Below are 22,408 nucleotides of genomic sequence, written 5' to 3' on the forward strand. Positions count from 1 at the left end.
TAGCATAGAAGTGTTTCAAATGTACTTCTTCTCTGAGATCATATTTCTCCTCTCTTGTAGAGAAGTATTGGATGACTATATTTATAGTATTTAATTGTAGCCTTTTCTCTATTTAACCGTTAATGCAGCACTTCTAAAAAGATTTATTCAGCTGCAGATCTGATGCTGGGATATTCATTAAATTATGCTTTACTGTTTTTTTTTCCTGTCATGCCTACAAGAATGTCCACTTGATGCAGGGCTCTGACTGGTTGTGAATCCGGCACCTTTAAAAAGCCGTAGGCTGTTCGTAGGAAGGTTACTTTCTGCTTAATCAGTAATGGCATGAATGAACTGCAGCATCCATGTTTTTTGGACACAAATGGCAAAAATAGAGTGAAAATAAATGTGGTGCTCGGCGCCTACAGTATGTCAAAATCTGCAACTAAATCAAAGTGATGATGGTGGTCTGACAAATGTATTTTTTATTTGTATTGTCATTGTTCTATCGCTGATCTTACCTGACAATTTTGAGGAAAAACGTGTAGTTGACCTTTTCCTTCACACGCTCATGCACTCACAGCTTAAATTTTCCCTGTACTGTGTACATGTCCTCTCCTGTGTAGAACACGCTGACGGTCTGTGCTACAGGCTGACGACAGTTTGCCCCACGGTGAAGCCGCAGACTCAGGGACTGGCCAAGGATGCCTGGGAGATCCCCAGAGAGTCTCTCCGACTGGAAGTAAAACTGGGCCAGGGCTGCTTCGGAGAGGTCTGGATGGGTAAGGCGCATTCATCGTGTCCGTAAGGCGTAGACCTGCTGGTTGACACGAGTACTGGTCATGATTTAGTAAATGCCATAAATACACAAACGGCTTGCATTCACAAATCAGGCATCCACTTTGCATCATTTATAACTCATAAATATTTCAGGAGAGGCTGCTTTATAGCAGGGCTGTCCAGACTTTTTGCACCACAGGCGGCACGTGGAAAAGAATGAAAGGATGCAAGGCAGCCAGTGTGATTTCAAATTTGTGGTTTTAAAACATACTAAAACCAACAATATAGTTGACTACATACTAAAAAAAAAATGCAAGTACATCTTTCTCTGTTATTTTTCTGGAAGCCATTCAAGCCAAATGTGCAAACCTCATTATCTGAAACTTTATAGGTCAAAAACGTGGAAAAAGCATCATAGGTCCCCCTTAAGATGTGCCAAAAACCGGATAAGACCTCAAAACATGATTAGCTTCTACTTCACCCTTTCATGTCATGACACCCCCCTCCACTGGTTCCATTCTTATCGCTCAGGCCGCACTCAGTTTATACAGCTTATGTAAGTCTTTCTCCTCCAATTCCTCCCCAGTCACCACAGGTGTGCCCCAGGGCTCTATCCTGGGGCCCCTTCTCTTCATAACCTAGCTTCTCCCCCTCGGCCATATATTCCGCAAATTTAACAGTCACTTCCACTGCGGATGACACCCAGCTCTACCTTTTTCCAAACCTAACTCCACACTCCCACCCACCTCAGTCACCTCTTCCACCTCTCTCCCCTCAGGTAAAGAGTCTGGGTGTCATCCTTGTCAGCACACTATCTTTTCAATCCCACATTAATAACGTCACCAGGTTAGCTTACTTCCATCTGTGCTCCATTAATCGTCTCCGCCCCTCCCTCACCCCCCACACCACCGCTAGCCTTGTCACTTCCCGCCTCGACTATTGTAACGCTCTCCTCTTCGGCCTCCCTCAAAAATCCCTCCATAAACTACAACAGTTTCAGAACTCTGCTGCCCGGATCATCACCAGAACCCCCTCATCCCACCACATCATTCCCATCCTGCAGCAATTCCACTGGCTCCCAGTGACTCAAAGAATCACCTACAAAGTCCTTCTGTACACCTTCAAGTCCATCCATAAACTTGCTTATTCTCTTTAACTGCTTCACATGGTCCCTCCCCTTATTTATTGTATGTTCTCTTTTATCTTGTATTTTATATTGGTGTTTTTATATCTTATGTACAGCGAACCTTGAGTGTCCTGAAAGGCGCTTTGAAATAAAATGTATTATTATTATTATTATTATTATTACTTCCGGAATCTGCTCTCTTTGCCAAAAAATAACAAGCTGTGAGCCACAAATGGCCCCCGGACCGGACTTTGGTCACCATTGGCTTATAGGATGACTGACACACAGTATGGATCTCAGCAAAGAGCTGGCCTACATAGTGATAAAAGTGCTGGCGTCTGCAGTCTGCTTCCACCCAAAGGCACACATGTAGTACACTAATGGCAGGAGGTTGCCCTCCTATGCTTCACTTCGTCAGCGTGCTTCTTTATCTTTACTCCCTCATTAGGCCTGCAGCAAGCCTCGACCTGCAAGCGTCCTCTGTGCAATCCCAGGAATTCTTCTGCTCCCTTCTTCCTATTTTGCCGTTTCTTCATGACGGTTTATTTCTCCAGAAAACGTCTTCTTCCTGATATTTCAAACTCCCTGCATTTGTCCAGTGACTTACTTTTAATACTGAATATGTTAATGCATTCTTCATGTCCCCCCATTCCTCTGCATTCATTATCATCATTGCCCTATTTTGTCCTTCAGCTTGTGTGTGTGTGTGCGCGTGTGTGTGTGTGTGTGATTCATTCATGGAGGTCAGCCTCATGACGGAAATGCTGGCTCTCTGCGCCAGAGCTCATTGAATGTAAGCAAGGCGTGAGTAAGTGGCTCTCCACCAGGAAGTGCAAGCTTATTTGGGCGACCGTCGTGTTTTAAACAAGAGCACTTAGCGCTGGAACTCATGTTTATCTGGCTTGCCCATCCGCCCGCCTGCCCTTCTGCCTTGTTTATTGCGTCCTACCAGAGAGATGCAGTGCATTTCTAGTTGCTTTCTCTGCACACACGTTAATTCCAACATGTCCACTTCCAACATTGTTTGTGGGCTACCAATTCTAGCCCTATCCTAAACCTACATGTATAGGACATTTTTTTTACATGAATTCAATATGAAAGCTGTCCAGCTTTCGGATTTTGTAGTGTTTTACGTTGTCTCCTTTTTATTTCATCCCAATCCCGGATGGACAGAGAGTAGGCACCTTTAAAAATTAAAAAAAAAATGCATATAAATGTAGCAGCGACACCTGCTCAGACACCAACGTTGTGTTTTTCTTCTTGAATTCTATGGTATTTATCACCTGTTTGATCAAAATCCTGGCACTTGCAACTTTCTGGCTCCATTTTGGGATATTTTGCAGCCGTGATAAATTGGAAAAGCAGAGATTTGTGGGATAACTGTTTTAGTTAGCAACAAATTACAATCAATGTATTAGCAAACTGTGAAAAGATTTTGGTGTGTATGCCTGAATTGTGGTTGTGCTCCTAAAATTTCAAGTTAGGCTTAATTTTACTATTTTAGTCAGGCTGTCTTATGAATTTGAATGATTAATTGTAATCATACAATCTTAATCAGATTAATCACAGTTTTTAACTAATTAAATAATTAGCAGTTATGTCGAAAAAATATGCCAATTTTTGAGGAATTTAATAAATGAAGACAAATCATGATATATATTTGTAAGTATGAAGAGCTCCAAATTAGGGATCGACCAATATGGATTTTTTCGGGCCGATACCGATTTTTTTTCCATCACCCTTAGCCGATGGACGATTTTGCTTGGGCCGATATTTGTGGCCGATACTGCTTTTGCTCCCTAAGTTTACATAAAAAAATGACAATGATAACAAATATTACAGGTCTCAAGTTTAAACAAATATTTATTGAAATGTAAACACTGAACACAGTAGGATTCAGCTTTCTTAAACTCGCATTTAAACGACATTATCAACATTAAAAGGAATACATATTCAACCATGTGCAAAACAGTTTTATCTAATGATATATAAAACATTTCTCTCATCATTAAAGTTGGTGTTGTGCACGCTAAAGACCTCTGATAAGCAGACACGGCTGCTCCAATCTGTTCTGTGCGTGTGCATGCATGCTCAGAGAGGGCGCACACACATAACACGACACGCATTTAACCTCAGCCCGGCGTTGAATGAAACTCCTACAAACACTAAATTGCCAACATTGACATTAAAGCTGTACTTATTAGCCTCCGACTACATCAACAGCTCCCTAATTGCAAAGGTAGGCACTTTTAAAGATGAAGCATTCAGCAGCATTCCTGGTTTTCACACCCAAAAACTATATGTATATTGCACGTATATTGCATGCACTTGGCGTTCATGTTTCCTATTTCAAAACAGGTGGCAATATTTCAACTAAGTTGAACTGTTAGAGGCTAATTAAAAGTCGAAAACCTAACCTAAAAAAAAAAAATTAAACTATATTAGGACTATATTAGGAAAGCAGGAAGTGAACAAATGTAACGGTTACTGATTGTAAAAGTACCAGACGGAGGGGTAGGATTTAATAAGCTTTGCTTCTTCCTACTCCTTTTGGACATGTGGAACTGGGAACTGATTATGTGATGCATTCAATTGTAATCTGATGCATGTTCAAATGGAATTAAACCATTACCATGACCCTTGTTATGATTCACCACTCTTGCAGTATGGGAGGGGTACCGCGACTACGTGTGTTGCAGGGTCTTCCGGCAACATAAAGCTGCCCGGCAGATGCCTGTTTGTAAATCATAATAATACATTTTATAATAATACATTTTATTTGTATAGCACTTTTCAAAATACTCAAAAAATAAAAATACATCGGTGAACCTATGCGCGTGTGTCGACCAATACCGATTCAAGTAAAGAACGCAAATATCGGCCCAATGTATCAGTCGAGCCTTACTCCAAATGAACCGAATATGTCAGTCAAGCTGAAAGATGGACATAGCAGCCGTGAGCTTCTGTGTAGCGGCACATTTAACGGCATTATAATTGGTACGTAACTCATTACAGAGTGATAAGACTGTCCAATTCATCTTTTTCTGTGTATTTTCTGTGTATTTACACACACTCATTATTACTTTTTCTATTATTTTTTGACCTTTATGTACAGGAGGCTTGTTTTTTGGAGACATACTTAGCCGTTTTGCCTTTTCTTCTCCATTCAGGCACGTGGAACGGCACCACCAAAGTGGCAATCAAGACCCTGAAGCCAGGCACCATGTCGCCAGAAGCCTTCCTGCAAGAGGCTCAGATTATGAAGAAGCTGCGGCATGACAAGCTGGTCCCGCTGTACGCCGTGGTATCCGAAGAGCCCATCTACATCGTCACCGAGTTCATGGGCAAAGGTTGGTCCTTATTGTGTGAAAAGTCAACAAGACTTCCGCCATTCCGGCCTCCGAATGTTGGACCGGCACTTTAAACAACAAAGTCAGGACTCTAATGAAGCATAGGCATAGAAAATGGACCGATGGACTTCTAAAGTTTTTTTTTTTATCAGGGAGTCTACTGGACTTCTTGAAAGAGGGAGATGGCAAATACCTGAAGCTGCCCCAGCTGGTGGACATGGCTGCACAGGTAGGATCCACTCTCTGTGTTTGTAAGATGGAATATCACATCTGGAGCTTTCGGCTTCCTGCTCTGTGTGCGTCCCTTCGCTCCGTAGCACTTAGCTCCCCGCGGCGCCTAAACGCTTCTCTCATCAGAGGCCACTTAAACCGTACGCCTCCGTTGCGTGCTGTGATACACTCCTACATTGCCTCGCCGCAGCCTCCTCTCAAGCGCAGTCCAAATTAAAAATGATGTGGAGGAAGCGCATCTACATTTAACCTCCAAGACGCCTCTTGGGGCTTGGAAGTCAGAGTGAGGAGGCGGCGCTTATGTTTTGAAGATTTTGGATATGAACAAGCCTGCGTGAACTTGATTAGGGCTGCTACCAGGGGTGTAACAGTGTGCTATAATCACTGTTCAAATAGCCAGCAGGTACATCTCCAATAAATACAATTGTAATATAACAATAAACAACCCAATTATGTACGCATCTACACCTACGTCTAAGTCGTGTCTCCAACCAGTAGCTCAAGGGTTTATTCATTTATTACTAACTCCTATACAGGCAAAATGAGAAAGTAGGCTTTGGCAGTAGTTTGGAAGTGCTCAGGAACGCTTGGTAGTGTGACCAATCACAACGAAGAGGTGTGCCCAGAGATGGGCCATGGGTCGAATAATTTAAAGCAGACTGTTTTGAAAAAAAAAAATCTCCTCCGGGCTGCTCGGCGATCGTGTGGTTAGCACGCAGACCTCACAGCTTGGAGACCTGAGTTCATTTCCACCCTCGGCCATCTCTGTGTGGAGTTTGCATGTTCTCCCCGTGCATGCGTGGGTTTTCTCCGGGTACTCCAGTTTCCTCCCACATTCCAAAAACATGCTAGGTTAATTGGCCACTCCAAATTGTCCATAGGTATGAATGTGAGTGTGAATGGTTGTTTGTCTATATGTGCCCTGTGATTGGCTGGCCACCAGTCCAGGGTGTACTTTGTCTCTCACCCGAAGACAGCTGGGATAGGCTCCAGCACTCCCGCGACTCTTGTGAGGATATGCAGTAGAAAATGAATGAATGAATAAATAGATAATGAATGAATGAATAAATAGATAATAACATAAATAAAACTGCTATATCAAATAAAATGAAGTTGCGGTTTTGCCCCCCCCCCCCAAGTGAGTTTCCTGAACTGACGCAGAAAGAAGAATCATTTTCGGTGCTCAGTGTACCACGGTGCTGGAGCCTTAACGTTAACACAAAGAGTGATGTAATTATCTCCAGACTCATACTGGTGGCGTATGAGTTGTTGTATACGTTGGTACACGTATATGTTGGTTGTGTATTCATTTTGTGCTTTTAATATGTCTTATATACATGGGTGTATGCTGGAGCTTATCCCAGCTGTCTTTGGGCGAGAGGCGGGGTACACCCTGGACTGGTGGCCAGCCAATCACAGGGCACATATAGACAAACAACCATTCACACTCACATTCATACCTATGGATTCTGAATTTGGAGTTGCCAATTAACCTAGCATGTTTTTGGAATGTGGGAGGAAACCGGAATACCCGGAGAAAACCCACGCATGCACGGGAAGAACATGTAAACTCCACACAGAGATGGCCGACGGTGGACTTGAACTCGGGTCTCCTAGCTGTGAGGCCTGCATGCTAAGCACTCGTCCGCCGTGCAGCCCGCCAGTGGCACTCATCATAAATAAATAGAAAAACTTACAATGAATCCATGAGCTTATTATCGCTACAGGTCGATTTAACTCATGGATGATAGGAATGGGAGTCGGAAGCCTAATGCCTTGATCAGAGCCCCTCCAGTTCCAATGATGGACCCACTTTCACGTCACTTGAAGGCTGCTCCAAAGAATATAAAAAGCACACAGAGTTGATCATTTGATGTCACATGGACTGAGATCTTGTATGATGGCAACATTTTGTGCAGCCTTATGCATTGTGGACCCCCCTTCTCCCCCCCCTGCCTGTTTGTTGCCCACCCCGCTGCTTGCCCCATGCCCCCTGTCTTCCCTTGTGCAATCGCACGCAGATTGCAGACGGCATGGCCTTCATCGAGAGGATGAACTACATCCACAGAGACCTGAGAGCTGCCAACATTCTGGTGGCCGACAACCTGGTTTGTAAAATCGCCGACTTCGGCCTCGCCCGACTCATCGAGGACAACGAGTACACCGCTAGACAAGGTGCGTGCATTTGACATAAACAATAACATATATGATAACATGGTATTGTTTAGTTTATTTGCTTCATACATTAACAAGCTGTATTAAGGTGGTTGATTTGCGAAAGTCAGCATGTCCGAAAAGGAGTAGGAAGAAGCAGAACTTATTTCTCATGTCTATTGTCTATTTATTCACAACTATCTTTTGTTGTATCTTAAATTGATACGTAGAATATTTAGTTTGAAAGAAAAGATCTTTTTTAAAAAGGCAAAATATAGCCAGTGCTGGGTCAAGGCAAAGAAAGAAATAAAATAAGATGACTTAAGATTACCATATATAGTAGTTGGAACTGACCCCTTCGTGTATAAAGCGCCATGATATAACTGTGTTGTGATTTGGTGCTATATACTGTAAATACAGTAAATTGACTTGAATGAACCAACACGTATCTTCCTTGTTGTGCAGGTGCAAAGTTCCCCATCAAGTGGACCGCACCCGAAGCTGCTCTATATGGACGCTTCACTATCAAGTCAGATGTGTGGTCCTTTGGTATACTACTGACTGAACTGGTCACCAAAGGCAGGGTACCCTATCCAGGTAGGGACTCAATATCTTTACTTAGGCTTTAGATGTTAGATGTGCAACTTCCTGTATATCAATTCTTTCCTCATATTCATTCAGTTTCTACCGCTTATCCTCACAGGGGGTTGCTGGAGCCTATCCCAGCTATTTCATTCATTCATTCTACCGCTTTTTCCTCACAAGTAGCGACTCATCCCACTTTGTTCGACGGTACTTGAAGGCAACATTGTGCTTGTGCTAACTTTCTCCCACTCCACACTAGACTACGATAGTATATTTTTCCCGCTTTTCCTTCACCTCATATTTAGTCCCAAATGCTGATACTATATGGGAATACATCAAGGTACATTTTGATGATTTTGTTGGTGCCCAAACTCCAGTTGATTAATGCTAGCACACTTTTACCATACACATCAAAGAGTGATGTAATAATCTCCAGACTCATACTGGTGGCGTATGAGTTGTTGTATACGTTGGTACACGTATATGTTGGTTGTGTATTCATTTTGTGCTTTTAATATGTCTTATATACACGGGTGTATGCTGGAGCTTATCCCAGCTGTCTTTGGGCGAGAGGCGGGGTACACCCTGGACTGGTGGCCAGCCAATCACAGGGCACATATAGACAAACAACCATTCACACTCACACTCATACCTATGGACAATTTGGAGTCGCTAATTAACCTAGTATGTTTTTGGAATGTGGGAGGAAAACGGAGAACCTGGAGAAAACCCACGCATGCACGGGGAGAACATGCAAACTCCACACAGAGATGGCCGAGAGTGGAATTGAACTCGGGTCTCCTAGCTGTGAGGGCTGCGCGCTAACCGCTCGTCCGCTTTGCAGCCTCTTTCTTTCTTCTTTTTCTTTTTTACCTACTTTATAAATTCAAGAAGGCTGCACGGCGGACAAGTGGTTAGCACACAGGCCACACAGCTAGGAGAACTGAGTTCGATTCCAACCTCCACCATATCTGTGCGGAGTTTGCATGTTCTTGCCGCTTTCCTCCCACATTCCAAAAACATGCTAGGTTAATTGGTGACTCTAAATTGTCCATAGGTATGAATGTGAGTGTGAATGGTTGTTTGTCTATATGTGCCCTGTGATTGGCTGGCGACCAGTCCAGGGTGTACCCCGCATCTCGCCCGAAGACAGCTGGAATAGGCTCCAGCACCCCCTCCGCGACCCTCGTGAGGATAAGCGGTAGAAAATGAATTGGTCCCATTATGGCCAATTATCAGATGTCCAAATGTTTCTAGGGTGGGTTCTTTCATCCATTTATATGACAAATGCAAACTCATCATTTGAGTCCACAGGGAAGTCAAGTGACTTATTAGGTCATGGGAAAGTATGTGATTTCCCCCATGATCCATTCAGTCTGACACCTCACGCCGCCGCCTCCTGCTGTTTGAGTCCAGCACTGCAGCTTGTCTCACATTCTCAGTGATCACAGAGCACCATATGGCCAAGTCGGCCCCGCCATCTCCTCATAAAGGCCATCTGGCCCCACTGGGAAAGCTTTCATTCTAATGAATTGATCCTTGCTCAATGTGGTCAAAGAACTGCAATTTTGTGGCTCCTGCCAATGATTTATTTCTACGGGGATCTAAGATCTAAGCACAGCTGGACAGTTTGGAAATGTAGACTTATGTTTTGGGTTCCTGTTGAAGTCGCACTTGAATCCAGCATGGCCCTCCTTGTGTGTGAGATAATACCAAATGCACCGGGCTCCGACTTATTATGTTTCCACGCTATTGCAGTCAATATGGGGGCTTCTTTTACTGTCTTTGGGATGAAGAATTCCATTTTTGGAACAGGAAGGATTTTTGTTTAGTCTCAGCAAGACCACACAGCAATGTTGTTTTAACACCGGGATGTCCAAAGTGCAGCCCATGGATCTTTTTAGTGTCGCAGCTTCCTTTGACCCACAAATATTTTATGTTTTGTTTCAATTTTGCCGTACTCACCACTTGTGATGCCAGCTAGCGTAACCCCTCCCCCTCCATGTTTTGTGTTTTTTTCTCAGGGATGGTGAACAGGGAGGTGCTGGAGCAAGTGGAGCGAGGCTACCGCATGCCGTGCCCTCAGGGATGCCCCGACTCGCTCCACGAGATGATGCGCCATTGCTGGAAGAAAGAACCCGACGAGAGGCCCACCTTCGAGTACATCCAGTCCTTCCTGGAGGACTACTTCACCGCCACCGAGCCACAGTACCAACCGGGGGACAACCTGTAGTACAGCTGTCCGTGACTAGGTGAAGCTCATGGCAAAAAAAAAAAAGCGGCCACAACACTGTGATCAATACCAGACTAGTTAGTCCTCCTCATTTCAAATTCAATGATGTTGACTGTTTTTATTATGAATCATCCATTCGTTCTCCCGCTTATTATTTTATTCTGCAAAATAAATCTCCCCCATGGGAGTGGAGATCTTTTATATGTATGGTGGTTTGTTGAGAGTGTGTGTTGGCTGACAGATGGTGCAGGAATGTGCGCGTATGTACAGAAAATGAATTTTAGTAAGTGTGGACAAATGGCAAGATGACTTTCTTTTTTTGGTTACATTCTGATGGATTAAAAAAAATGACATCATTTTCATGCAAAAACACTAACTTAAAAAAAAAATCAACATTTCCTGTATCTAGGGAGTTTATTTTTGTTGTATTGTTTGTTTTTTTTGGATGAAAAGCACATTTCAGTGACATTTTGCATCAAAAGACTTGAACCGTACCTCGTTAACATACAGTATCATGGTCCAATATAGCGCACAGTCAAAAGCATGACATTTATGCAATCTGCTGATTGTGATGGATACATCCTTGCCTCCCCCGCCACACCCCACCCCCCCGAACCATGGTGTTATGTCAGCTAAACACTAAACAAAGCAACTTCATGTTGCATCGACTCTACTCTACTTAGCCTAACACTCAAACACAATTGTTTTTAAACAACAGAGCTAATAATGCAAATTTTTTATTATATTTCCTGTCTGTCTGATGGTGCATGTTGGGAACATTTACGTACATACGTGAAAGATGTGAAAGTTTTTTTTTTTACATTTTATTTTGTTTTTAACTTTGTTTCCCTCTGGATTACCTAATTTGTGATTGTTCCTACAGTTAGGATTTAACTATGTTGGCAGGAGGGGGGGTGATGAAATGACACAAAATGGTAACTAATAGAATTTTTGTACAGAAAAAAAATAAACATTTTTGCTTAAAAATGTATTTTTTTGATTTGACTTTGTTCTACTGAAATGTTACATTTACTTCCAAGTATAGCTGGCAGCAGGTAAGAAAAGCATTTTGCTGTTTATATAACTCAAATTGTGCAACTCCATCGAGCTCTGTGATTGGTTGTCATCTACTCCTCATCTTCCTCATACCTGTAAAGTAAGAAGCATAAAACACGTTGACATACAACTGTAGCCAATGCTTTAATATCACAGATCTTGTCCTTGCTGTCACCTGACCATCTCCTTGTACTTCACCAGGGCCTCTTGGACCACATACTCAATGAAGGCAGGTTCCTGCAGGTCCAGCTCCCCTGGCACGGAGAAGATAAAGTGGGGGGAGTTGAGGATGTTCACCTCCACTTGAGTTTCTGCTGCTGGCAGGTTTAGGTCTTGGCTCCTTGGTGTCACCTGGAGCACAGTGAGGTGAACGCAATTGGTACACTTTAACATGTATGTATTAAATGGTTATGAAAACCATTTGAAAAGGGGACCTATTATACTTTTTCACACTTTTCTGACCTATAAATGTACTTAGGATGTTGTACTCTTGTGTATTCAGGTCATAAGTTTGGGGTATTTGGAAGTGAGCCCTGAAAGAAGTTTGGGATGGCTCAAAACGCTCGGTTTCAGAGGTTTTCCTCACCGTGTTACATAACATAAATATATAATATATAAATATTTGTTCAGATTTCACTTACAGATTCCAGGAGAAGCGAAAAATTGACTATCCGTCAAAATGTTGCTGAAGTGCGACGTTGCAACATGCAATCAGAAGCGCAAGCAGTAAGTAACAATTTATCAGTGTCCTGTTTATTTTGTGTAAGTCAGCGGTTTTCTTTGTAGCATTATAGAGTGTGCATACAGGGAGTGTCTTGCCTACAAATTTTTTAAACACGGGTAGTCCCGCAAAAACGTATAATGACCACATTTCCACTACCGATGTTTGCAGTTGGTAAACACGAGCCTACTACGTTACCACTCTGAGTTCATACTGTGTAAGTCAGGGGTCTCCAAACAGTGGCTCTGAACCACTTTTCAAGTAGCTCTCCAAAGGGTTTATTCATTTATTATCAACGCCTCTACCGACAAAATTAGACAGTGAGGTTCGGCAGTAGTCCGGAAGTCTTCGGAAACGCTTGGGAGTGTGACCAATCACAGTAGAGTGGGTGGAACAGGGGCATCACTAGGTTCTGAGGACAGGGGGGGCTTAGTCCCCTGGAGATGCACAAAATATGAATGAATGTAGTAGTTTATTTATTTAGTATTTAATTTTTAAAAAATCCAAAAAACAAATAACAAACATGAACCGGGATTTTACTTTCCCACTTTTGGGCAGATTTAGTAGAGATGCTAAATACTTAATGGATACTAAATGGCCACCATTAATAATCATTATTATATTATTAACTAGCCTATTATTATTACTATATTATTATTCTTCTGATTAGTATTAGCTAGTATTAGCCTGCTTATTGGCTTGCTTATTAGCCTGCTTTTGCCCTATTATACGAAATATGTCAAAGATTTTTTTTTATAAAAAAAAAAAAAATCAAATTATTTAGGGGGGCTTAAGAACCCCCCTAAAATAGGCCTAATGACGGCACTGGGGTGGAATAAATGAAAACAGACTGTTTTGGAAATCCAAGGAAAAACAGCTGGAATGGGTGCAGATTCTGTAAGATCTAGAAAGCTTTCTGTGGGGTTATTAACTCAATAAAAAAAGGGCCCAAAAAATGAGCATAATTGGTCCCAAGAAACATAAAAAAAAATTAGTATCATAAGTGGGGGAAAATATTCATATTAAAAAAAAATTTGGAGGTACTTGGTGCGAAAAGAGAGTTTGTAGCTTGCAACAATTCATCTCAACAATATTCAACAATAATCATCTCCTTGAATCGTGAACATGTGTTTCCTCAATATTGATGTTAACGTATGCGTCTCATGAATATTCTACTCAGCAGACGTTTTTTTTGTGCTCGTCTTTCCTCAGCTCACCCTTGTGATGCGGAAGATGTTTTGTGGCCCGCCGCCGTCGCCCACCGCCCAAGTCACCCAGCTGAACTCGGCGGCCATGTCGCCCAGCCAGCTGACTGTCTCGTCGGCGTGTCGCCGCACGATGGACAGGATCTCATCATACTGCTCCTTGGACATTCCCATCAGCTGGGAGACCTGGTCCAGCTCCATGTGCAGCTCCCTCACGTTGGGACACTCTGGAGAACAAATCAAACGGGGCTGTGATGGCGTCACATGTTCACGGAAGGTGTGTGACATCACCTGTGGACAAGGCCCCCTGGCAGGCTTCACACTGCGTCTGGAACTGCCAGCACTCTGACGACTGCCTGCGGAGGTCCCTGCACAGCTTCCTGTTCTGGAGGAAGCGGGGGATGCTTTTCCCTGTGGCAAACACAAACATGGAAGTTGCTGTTTAAGATCACATGACACAAGAGCATGCTCGCTTTTGATTGGCACATCCTGATAGGTATTCATAGCTTGTTACCTGTCAGGCTTGACTGCGAGATTTGTTCTTTAAGAGAGAAACCACTTCATAAAACCATTCCCTAAAAATGCAGCTACAATACTTCCAGTTGTTAAGTAAACATTCCCAAAGTTAAGGATTGTCGCACACAGATTTTGGCAGCACTTAGTCTTGACTCTGGGCACATGCAGGAGACCACTACCTGAGCTTCTCAGACCTGAGGTGGTTCATGTGTCAGAGGTGAACTTTGGTTCAAGACCACAGTCAATTCTCAGTCTATTCTCTGAGAGGATCATATTTCCTGGTTCTAGTCGGGACTCGAGCAGCAGCATTCTGGATGCACTGCGGTTTTACAACCCTTTTGAGAAGGCACGGTTCTTTGCATGCTTTGAATGGGAACAGCAGCGCCATCTGGTGGGCATACATGCAAACTGAAAGACAGGACCACCCCAACCCTGGGCACATACAGGAGACCACTACCTGAGCTTCTCAGACCTGAGATGGTTCATGTGTCAGAGGTGAACTTTGGTGCAAGACCTCAATCTATTCTCTGAGAGGATCATATTTCCTGGTTCTAGTCGGGACTCGAGCAGCAGCATTCTGGATGCACTGCGGTTTTACAACCCTTTCTCTGCATGCTTTGAATGGGAACAGCAGTGCCATCTGGTGGGCATACATGCAAACTGAAAGGCAGGAACCCGCCTCCCCCCACTCCCCCCAGGGACCAGAAAATGGGTGGCTGATGTCATCCATACTGTTGTGACAGTGTCCATCAAAAGTGAGCATGAGCAGAGTTGTAATTGGGTTGGGTGTACCTAATGAAGTGTCCTGCGTCGGCTCACCTGTCTTGTCATCCCCCCCTGGTCCATGGAGGTCATCAAACACCTGCGTCACCACCGCCCCAAACTCCTCCACCACACTGCGGCCAAAGTCAAAGAAGGAGTCCAGCACCTCCTCCAAGCCCACCCCCTGCAGGAAACCCGAGTCCCGGGCTGGGTCATTGGGGTCAGCGGTGGTCTGCGTCGTCGTCGTGGTGGTCGGGACCAAGTGACCGTTCAGAAGAGCCTTCTGAAGAGCTCGGTCCAGCTTCACGCTCATCCTGGAGGCCAGGGCCACACTGTTGTTTACCAGCATTCCCACTTTCCGGCTCAGGCGAGTGAAGGAATCCTGGATGCGGACCACTTCTACATCGGGGTCATCCGGGTCCTGGTTCACTAGGATGTCACCTGCTTCCAGCTCAGCTTCACCGAAGTTGAAGCGTTTGGACACCCTGTGGAAAAAGTTCTCCACCTACATAAGAAGAAAAGAGAGTCCTTCCGGTTTTAGGAGCACCATTCCAAGATTCCAAGTTTGTCCTACCTTAGTTTGGAAGGTGGAAAAACCTCTACGACAGGTAGTGCTGAAGAAGGCTTTGCATGCCTCCTCCAAGCAGGGCCTACACCGATCCCACTCTGACTGTAAGGATGTCCTGCAGTGCTCCTCAGCCTCCTGCAGCTTCACAGACACGTCTTGAGCCAGCTCTGCCGCCCCCTGGTGGAAGTAAGGAGCATTTTCACGGTCCCTTTTTCCTCTTTCTTTGTTTCTACTGGAGAGAAGCTGACCTTTTTCTTATCGCTGCTGTGTTGCAGAGACTTCATGAGGTGCTCGTGCTTCTGCTCGTTCCTCCACATCACCTCCTTCATCTGCTTGACGCCGTACAAGGCCCGCTTGACCTCCTCGCCCACCACCTTCTCCCCAGCCTGGGACAACTCTGAGCAGGAGGGGAGACAAGCTCATATCTTCAGGTACAGATTTTTCTGTATCATTGTCCTTCAAAATATATAGTTTGGAGATGAAAATACTGTAAATGAGAAAAACAGTACCAACCAAAGTTTGTGATGGGAGCACATTTGCATATAATGACATCACCAGGCTCCACCCTGTCTCCACCCTACCCAACAAGCTCTTCTCCTCTCCCTCATCTCACCGAAACACAGCCATCATCCATCCAAGCCTGGCGCACCAATGATGGCTTCTCCTTTCGCAAATTCTTCCACGACAGTTAAGCCCTTTTTCTGATGTTCGGACTGTCCCTGAATGCATCTCGCATTCTTGCAATGGGAATGACAAAGACAGTATATGGGGTTGGAATTGTACTACTGTCATAATGAGGTTATAAAGCTGTGTGGGGCTCTGTGTGACCCTGTGGGGACGCTCCCGGGGTGCTTCATGGTGCTTCATTGTGCTCCATAGTGCTCCATAGTGCTCCATAGTGCTCCATAGTGCTCCATAGTGCTTCATAGTGCTTCATCGTCCTCCATTGTGCTTCATTGCGGCTCATAGTGCTTCACCGTGCTTCACCGTGCTTCACCGTGCTTCACCGTGCTTCACCGTGCTTCATTGTGCTTCACCGTGCTTCACCGTGCTTCACCGTGCTTCATAGTGGCTCATAGTGCTTCATTGTGCTTCGCCGTGCTTCATTGTGCTTCGCCGTGCTTCATTGTGCTTCGCCGTGCTTCATTGTGCTTCATAGTGCTTCATCGTGGCTCATAGTGCTTCACCGTGCTTCACCGTGCTTCACCGTGCTTCACCGTGCTTCACCGTGCTTCACCGTGCTTCATAGTGGCTCATTGTGCTTCATCGTGCTTCACCGTGCTTCATTGTGCTTCATTGTGCTTCATTGTGCTTCATTGTGCTTCATCGTGCTTCATTGTGCTTCATTGTGCTTCACCGTGCTTCACAGTGCTTCATTGTCCTCCATTGTCCTTCATCTTGCTCCATTGCGGCTCATAGTGCTCCATTGTGCTTCATAGTGCTTCATTGCGGCTCATAGTGCTTCACCGTGCTTCATAGTGCTTCACAGTGCTTCACAGTGCTGTGTGTATGACATTGGACCCGAGGCGTGTTTGCTCTGGTGCGCATGCGTCAATTACCGCTGTTCTCACCTTATTTTTCTGAATAAGCAGAAAGACCAACAAGGGGATATTCTTATCGCTCACTAATGTAAGCTCATCCATTTATTTTTGATGCCGCCTATCCTCATGAGGCCTGTGGGTATGCTGGAGCCTATCCCAGGTGTCTTTAGGGAGAGACGGGGTCCACCCTGGACTGGTGGCCAGCCAATGGCAGGGTACATACAGTATTGCTCTATCAATAATCAATATAATAATCTACCTTGAGGTAAACACACGACATTATGTTAAACGTCCAAATGTTACCTTTTAAAGCATCCTGGGAGGCCGTTTGGGACTCTGCTGCACCCCCCCTAAGGAACGCCACTGACACCAGCAGAACCAAACTTTGCAGAAACTTCATCTCTTCGCTTTTGGTCCTTGGGCAAAAAGTCAGAAAAAACATTTTAAGGCTGAGATTTGAGTTAGTCAACAGTCATGCAACAGCTGCTCCAGGTATCTATTTTACATGAGAGGAACTAATAGGTCTTTGAACGTGACATAGCCATGTTTGGCCAATAGAGGGTGCCAAAGCCAAATGAGGATGGTAGAAAAAGACACCGATCCAGTAAAGGAAACTGATATTAAACTGATGTTAAATAAAGAATCAGTAAAGATGATTATAGAAGGGGAGGAGGTCAGTAAAGATGACAATAGAAGGAGAATAGAAGGAGAGGAGGTCAGTAAAAAAGACAATAGAAGGAGAGGATGTCAGTAAAGAAGATAACAGGAGAATAGAAGGAGAGGAGGTCAGTAAACAAAATAATAGAAGGGGAATAGAAGGAGAGGAGGTCAGTAAACAAGATAATAGAAGGAGAGGAGATCAGTAAACAAGATAATAGAAGGAGAGGAGGTCAGTAAACAAGATAATAGAAGGAGAGGAGGTCAGTAAACAAGATAATAGAAGGAGAGGAGATCAGTAAACAAGATAATAGAAGGAGAGGAGGTCAGTAAACAAGATAATAGAAGGCGAGGAGGTCAGTAAAGAAGATAATAGAAGGCGAGGAGGTCAGTAAAGAAGATAATAGAAGGCGAGGAGGTCAGTAAACAAGACAATAGAAGGAGAGGAGGTCAGTAAAGATGATAATAGAAGGAGAATAGAAGGAGAGGAGGTCAGTAAACAAGATAATAGAAGGAGAGGAGATCAGTAAACAAGATAATAGAGGGAGAGGAGGTCAGTGAACAAGACAATAGAATGAGAGGAGGTCAGTGAACAAGATAATAGAAGGAGAGGAGGTCAGTGAACAAGATAATAGAAGGAGAGGAGGTCAGTGAACAAGATAATAGAAGGAGAGGAGGTCAGTGAACAAGATAATAGAAGGAGAGGAGGTCAGTGAACAAGATAATAGAAGGAGAGGAGGTCAGTGAACAAGATAATAGAAGGAGAGGAGGTCAGTGAACAAGATAATAGAAGGAGAGGAGGTCAGTGAACAAAATAATAGGAGAATAGAAGGAGAGGAGGTCAGTAAAGATGCTATTAGAGGGAGAATAGAAGGAGAGGAGGTCAGTAAAGATGATAATAGAAGGAGAGGAGGTCAGTAAACAAGATAATAGAAGGAGAGGAGGTCAGTAAACAAGACAATAGAAGGAGAATCGAAGGATAGGAGGTCAGTAAAGACGATAATAGAAGGAGAATAGAAGGAGAGGAGGTCAGTAAAGATGATATTAGAAGGGGAGGAGGTCAGTAAAGATGATAATAGGAGAGGAGGTCAGTAAACAAGATAATAGAAGGAGAGGAGATCAGTAAACAAGATAATAGAAGGCGAGGAGGTCAGTAAAGAAGATAATAGAAGGCGAGGAGGTCAGTAAACAAGACAATAGAAGGAGAGGAGGTCAGTAAAGATGATAATAGAAGGAGAATAGAAGGAGAGGAGGTCAGTAAACAAGACAATAGAAGGAGAGGAGGTCAGTAAAGATGATAATAGAAGGAGAATAGAAGGAGAGGAGGTCAGTAAACAAGATAATAGAAGGAGAGGAGATCAGTAAACAAGATAATAGAAGGAGAGGAGATCAGTAAACAAGATAATAGAGGGAGAGGAGGTCAGTGAACAAGACAATAGAATGAGAGGAGGTCAGTGAACAAGATAATAGAAGGAGAGGAGGTCAGTGAACAAGATAATAGAAGGAGAGGAGGTCAGTGAACAAGATAATAGAAGGAGAGGAGGTCAGTAAAGATGCTATTAGAAGGAGAATAGAAGGAGAGGAGGTCAGTAAAGATGATAATAGAAGGAGAGGAGGTCAGTAAACAAGATAATAGAAGGAGAGGAGGTCAGTAAACAAGACAATAGAAGGAGAATCGAAGGATAGGAGGTCAGTAAAGACGATAATAGAAAGAGAATAGAAGGAGAGGAGGTCAGTAAAGATGATATTAGAAGGGGAGGAGGTCAGTAAAGATGATAATAGGAGAGGAGGTCAGTAAAGATGATAATAGAAGGAGAGGAGGTCAGTAAAGGTGATAATAGAAGGAGATGAGGTCAGTAAAGATGATAATAGAAGGAGAGGAGGTCAGTAAAGGTGATAATAGAAGGCGAGGAGGTCAGTAAACAAGACAATAGAAGGAGAGGAGGTCAGTAAAGATGATAATAGAAGGAGAGGAGGCCAGTAAAGATGATATTAGAAGGAGAGGAGGTCAGTAAAGAGGATATTAGAAGGGGAGGAGGTCAGTAAAGATGATATTAGAAGGAGAGGAGGCCAGTAAAGATGATATTAGAAGGAGAGGAGGTCAGTAAAGAGGATATTAGAAGGGGAGGAGGTCAGTAAAGATGATATTAGAAGGGGAGGAGGTGAGTAAAGATGATATTAGAAGGGGAGGAGGTCAGTAAAGATGATATTAGAAGGGGAGGAGGTCAGTAAAGATGATAATAGAAGGAGAGGAGGTCAGTAAAGATGATATTAGAAGGGGAGGAGGTCAGTAAACAAGTTAATAGAAGGAGAGGACTCACCCCAATTCTCCACTGAAACACCAGAACCAAAAGCAATGTTTCCGTGTGGACGTTTGCAGCAGGCCGGGTCTATTTGTGGTCTTTCCACTGGAAGCTTGATCCTATTAGCGTCTTTTCTTGATGTCCATGCCTGTTAATCCAGCATGTAACCCTTGTTGTCAAAGCCACCTGCTACATCACCTCAACAGAAACAGCACCTACCTACGTATATACACCTGTTGGCATTTTCTCAGATGGAAAACTGCTCCTTTGGAGGATATTTATGGTCAAGCTTTAAACTTTGCAAATTACACCACTGACCACTAAGAATAGAACCAGACAATACGGACAAAAGTCTTGGGACACATTAATAGCCTCTTGTTTATCACGGTTAATTGATTCCACACCTGATTTCCGCTAAATAGGATTCCTGGTTTACAAATGGAATATTATCATAGCTAGAGCAGAGAGAACCGTGGTTTGGGTTGCGTGTTGGACGTATTCATGTCTACACTGCAGGGAAAAGACATCATCTAATCATCTGATTGGGGTCATGACTCCAATTGGGGTGGAGGCGTGTCCCAATAGTCTTGGACTGTCCGCTTCTTCTTGATGCTGGAAGCAGACGTGACAACAAAGTCAACGTTCTCCTTGAATGGAGGCTGTTTAGCATCTCTGCTATCCCATCTGAGCATCCCCCTTCACACCGTGACCCGGATAATGGAGTCGTCACCGCAGTACAGTAATAAGGAACAGCCTTACGTTGAGGTCCTGGGCTCTCCTCCACGACTTTGCTAGAGTAGAAGACACACATACTGGTAGAGGACATCATTTACTGTCATGGGATGATTCGCATGTGGTTTGTTTTACCCCCTGCCCCCAAAGCGGAGCAGGTCCTGCTAATGACAACCTGATGTGTTCTACTCACTGCTGATCAAAGCCTGAGGAAGCCAACAGGTGTAGAGGAGAAGGAAACGGGTCAAAGTTAGTTGCTGCACATTTGATTGGCTCTTACTATCTTCATGTTTCAGGACATTGACTAGAAGCGTAGATAACATACGTATGTATGTATGTACTTGGCTTTGTTAACTATTGTGTTAAGTTTTTAGCTGTTTCTAATATAAACAATAATAATAATAATAAATTATATCTATCACAATATCCATTCATTCTCTATTGCTTATTCTCTTGGGTCGTGAAAAATTAAATGAAAAACATTTCAGGTTAAAGTCAGAATATTGTGACTGGGTTTTTTGCTTCCCATACCGTAATTAGCCGACACAGCAATACATGGATTAACTGTACATTTTTATGATTGGCTATTGGCCAGGGCTGTGGTTACACAATTCCTAATATATAATATATAGAATAATATATTCCTATATATTTTAATTATATTAGGAATATATATATATATATATATTCCTAATATATTCCTAATATAATTAAAATATATATTTTTAAATATATAAAAATCCAGTCGAGTGGTTAGCACGCAGGCCACACAGCTAGGAGACCCGAGTTCGATTCCACCCTCGGCCATCTCTGTGTGGAGTTTGCATGTTTTCCCCGTGCATGCGTGGGTTTTCTCCGACATTCCAAAAAACATGCTAGGTTAATTGGCGACTCCAAATTGTCCATAGGTATGAATGTGAGTGTGAATGGTTGTTTGTCTATATGTGCCCTGTGATTGGCTGGCCACCTCTTGCCCGAAGACAGCTGGGATAGGCTCCAGCACGGCCGCGACCCTCATGAGGATAAGCGGTAGAATATGAATGAATGAATATAAAAATCCATTCAAAAATAAGCAACAAAGGGAACTTTGTCGCATACGTTTTGTCATATGTTACACAAAACTGCAGATGGAGGCTGTTTATTTAATATAGTGAGGACAAGTGGCATAGAAAATGAATGAATGACTATCAGTCAGATTGACTGATTGTGCTGCATAATAATAATACATCATAAAAATTTTGATATGCAGTAATTGTAGTTATTGTTGGATTCATCAAAACTGTTTCAAAAATATTGTCATTTGTCTCGTATTGTTGTATTTTCATTCAATTAATCTTGTTCTATTGTATGTTATTTATAATAATAAGCATACATACATACATGAATATGTATGTTGACTGTGTTTTTCAGTTGGTACATATTTGTATTGATCACATTTTAAAATATTGTTTTGTGTAATTAATTTCATTTTGAGGGTGGCACGGCGGTCTAGTGGTTAGCGCGCAGACCAGACAGCTAGGAGACAAGGGTTCAATTCCACCCCTCGGCCATCTCTGTGTGGAGTTTGCATGTTCTCCCTGTGCATGCGTGGGTTTTCTCCGGGTACTCCGGTTTCCTCCCACATTCCAAAAACATGCTAGGTTAATTGGCCACTCCAAATTGTCCATAGGTATGGCCACCAGTCCAGGTTAGCAATAGAAAATGAATGAATTTCGTTTTGTTTTATTGTTTTTCTTTACTGACACAAGCCTCCATTGTGTTCCAAGCAAAAGTGACTCTGCATTCATTTCTTCATTACAATTGTATATTGCACACGGGAAAATATGTGACACACACACACACACACACAATGGAGGGGGTGCGTCCAGATGTGGGAACACGTGGTTTCTTTCTCCAAACAGCCTTAGAG

The 22,408-nt window shown here is 43.3% G+C and overlaps 2 protein-coding genes across 2 annotated transcripts in view; one reads left to right on the forward strand and one right to left on the reverse strand.

Annotated features, from left to right (window-relative positions):
• The window catches only part of yes1 (YES proto-oncogene 1, Src family tyrosine kinase), a 26,277-nt gene extending 15,469 nt beyond the window's left edge, over nt 1-10,808 (forward strand). Inside the window, exons 7-12 of the mRNA XM_058073678.1 lie at nt 606-761; nt 5,056-5,235; nt 5,388-5,464; nt 7,488-7,641; nt 8,086-8,217; nt 10,230-10,808. Coding sequence (XP_057929661.1) covers nt 606-761; nt 5,056-5,235; nt 5,388-5,464; nt 7,488-7,641; nt 8,086-8,217; nt 10,230-10,438 — 908 coding nt within the window. The 3' untranslated portion in view covers nt 10,439-10,808. The remainder of the gene's footprint in view (nt 1-605; nt 762-5,055; nt 5,236-5,387; nt 5,465-7,487; nt 7,642-8,085; nt 8,218-10,229) is intronic.
• Nucleotides 10,560-19,930, reverse strand: clul1 (clusterin-like 1 (retinal)). Its single transcript, XM_058073691.1, has 9 exons — nt 19,786-19,930; nt 17,111-17,223; nt 15,515-15,663; nt 15,273-15,443; nt 14,756-15,203; nt 13,712-13,831; nt 13,433-13,647; nt 11,670-11,845; nt 10,560-11,587 (listed from the first exon to the last, which is right to left on the reverse strand). The coding sequence occupies exons 2-9, from the start codon at nt 17,205-17,207 to the stop codon at nt 11,566-11,568; spliced, it is 1,398 nt and encodes a 465-aa protein (XP_057929674.1). The 5' UTR covers nt 17,208-17,223; nt 19,786-19,930; the 3' UTR covers nt 10,560-11,565.
• Nucleotides 19,931-22,408: the final 2,478 nt, after the last annotated feature.

This window comes from Doryrhamphus excisus, chromosome 1, assembly GCF_030265055.1.
Source record: "Doryrhamphus excisus isolate RoL2022-K1 chromosome 1, RoL_Dexc_1.0, whole genome shotgun sequence".
Classification (NCBI taxonomy): domain Eukaryota; kingdom Metazoa; phylum Chordata; class Actinopteri; order Syngnathiformes; family Syngnathidae; genus Doryrhamphus; species Doryrhamphus excisus.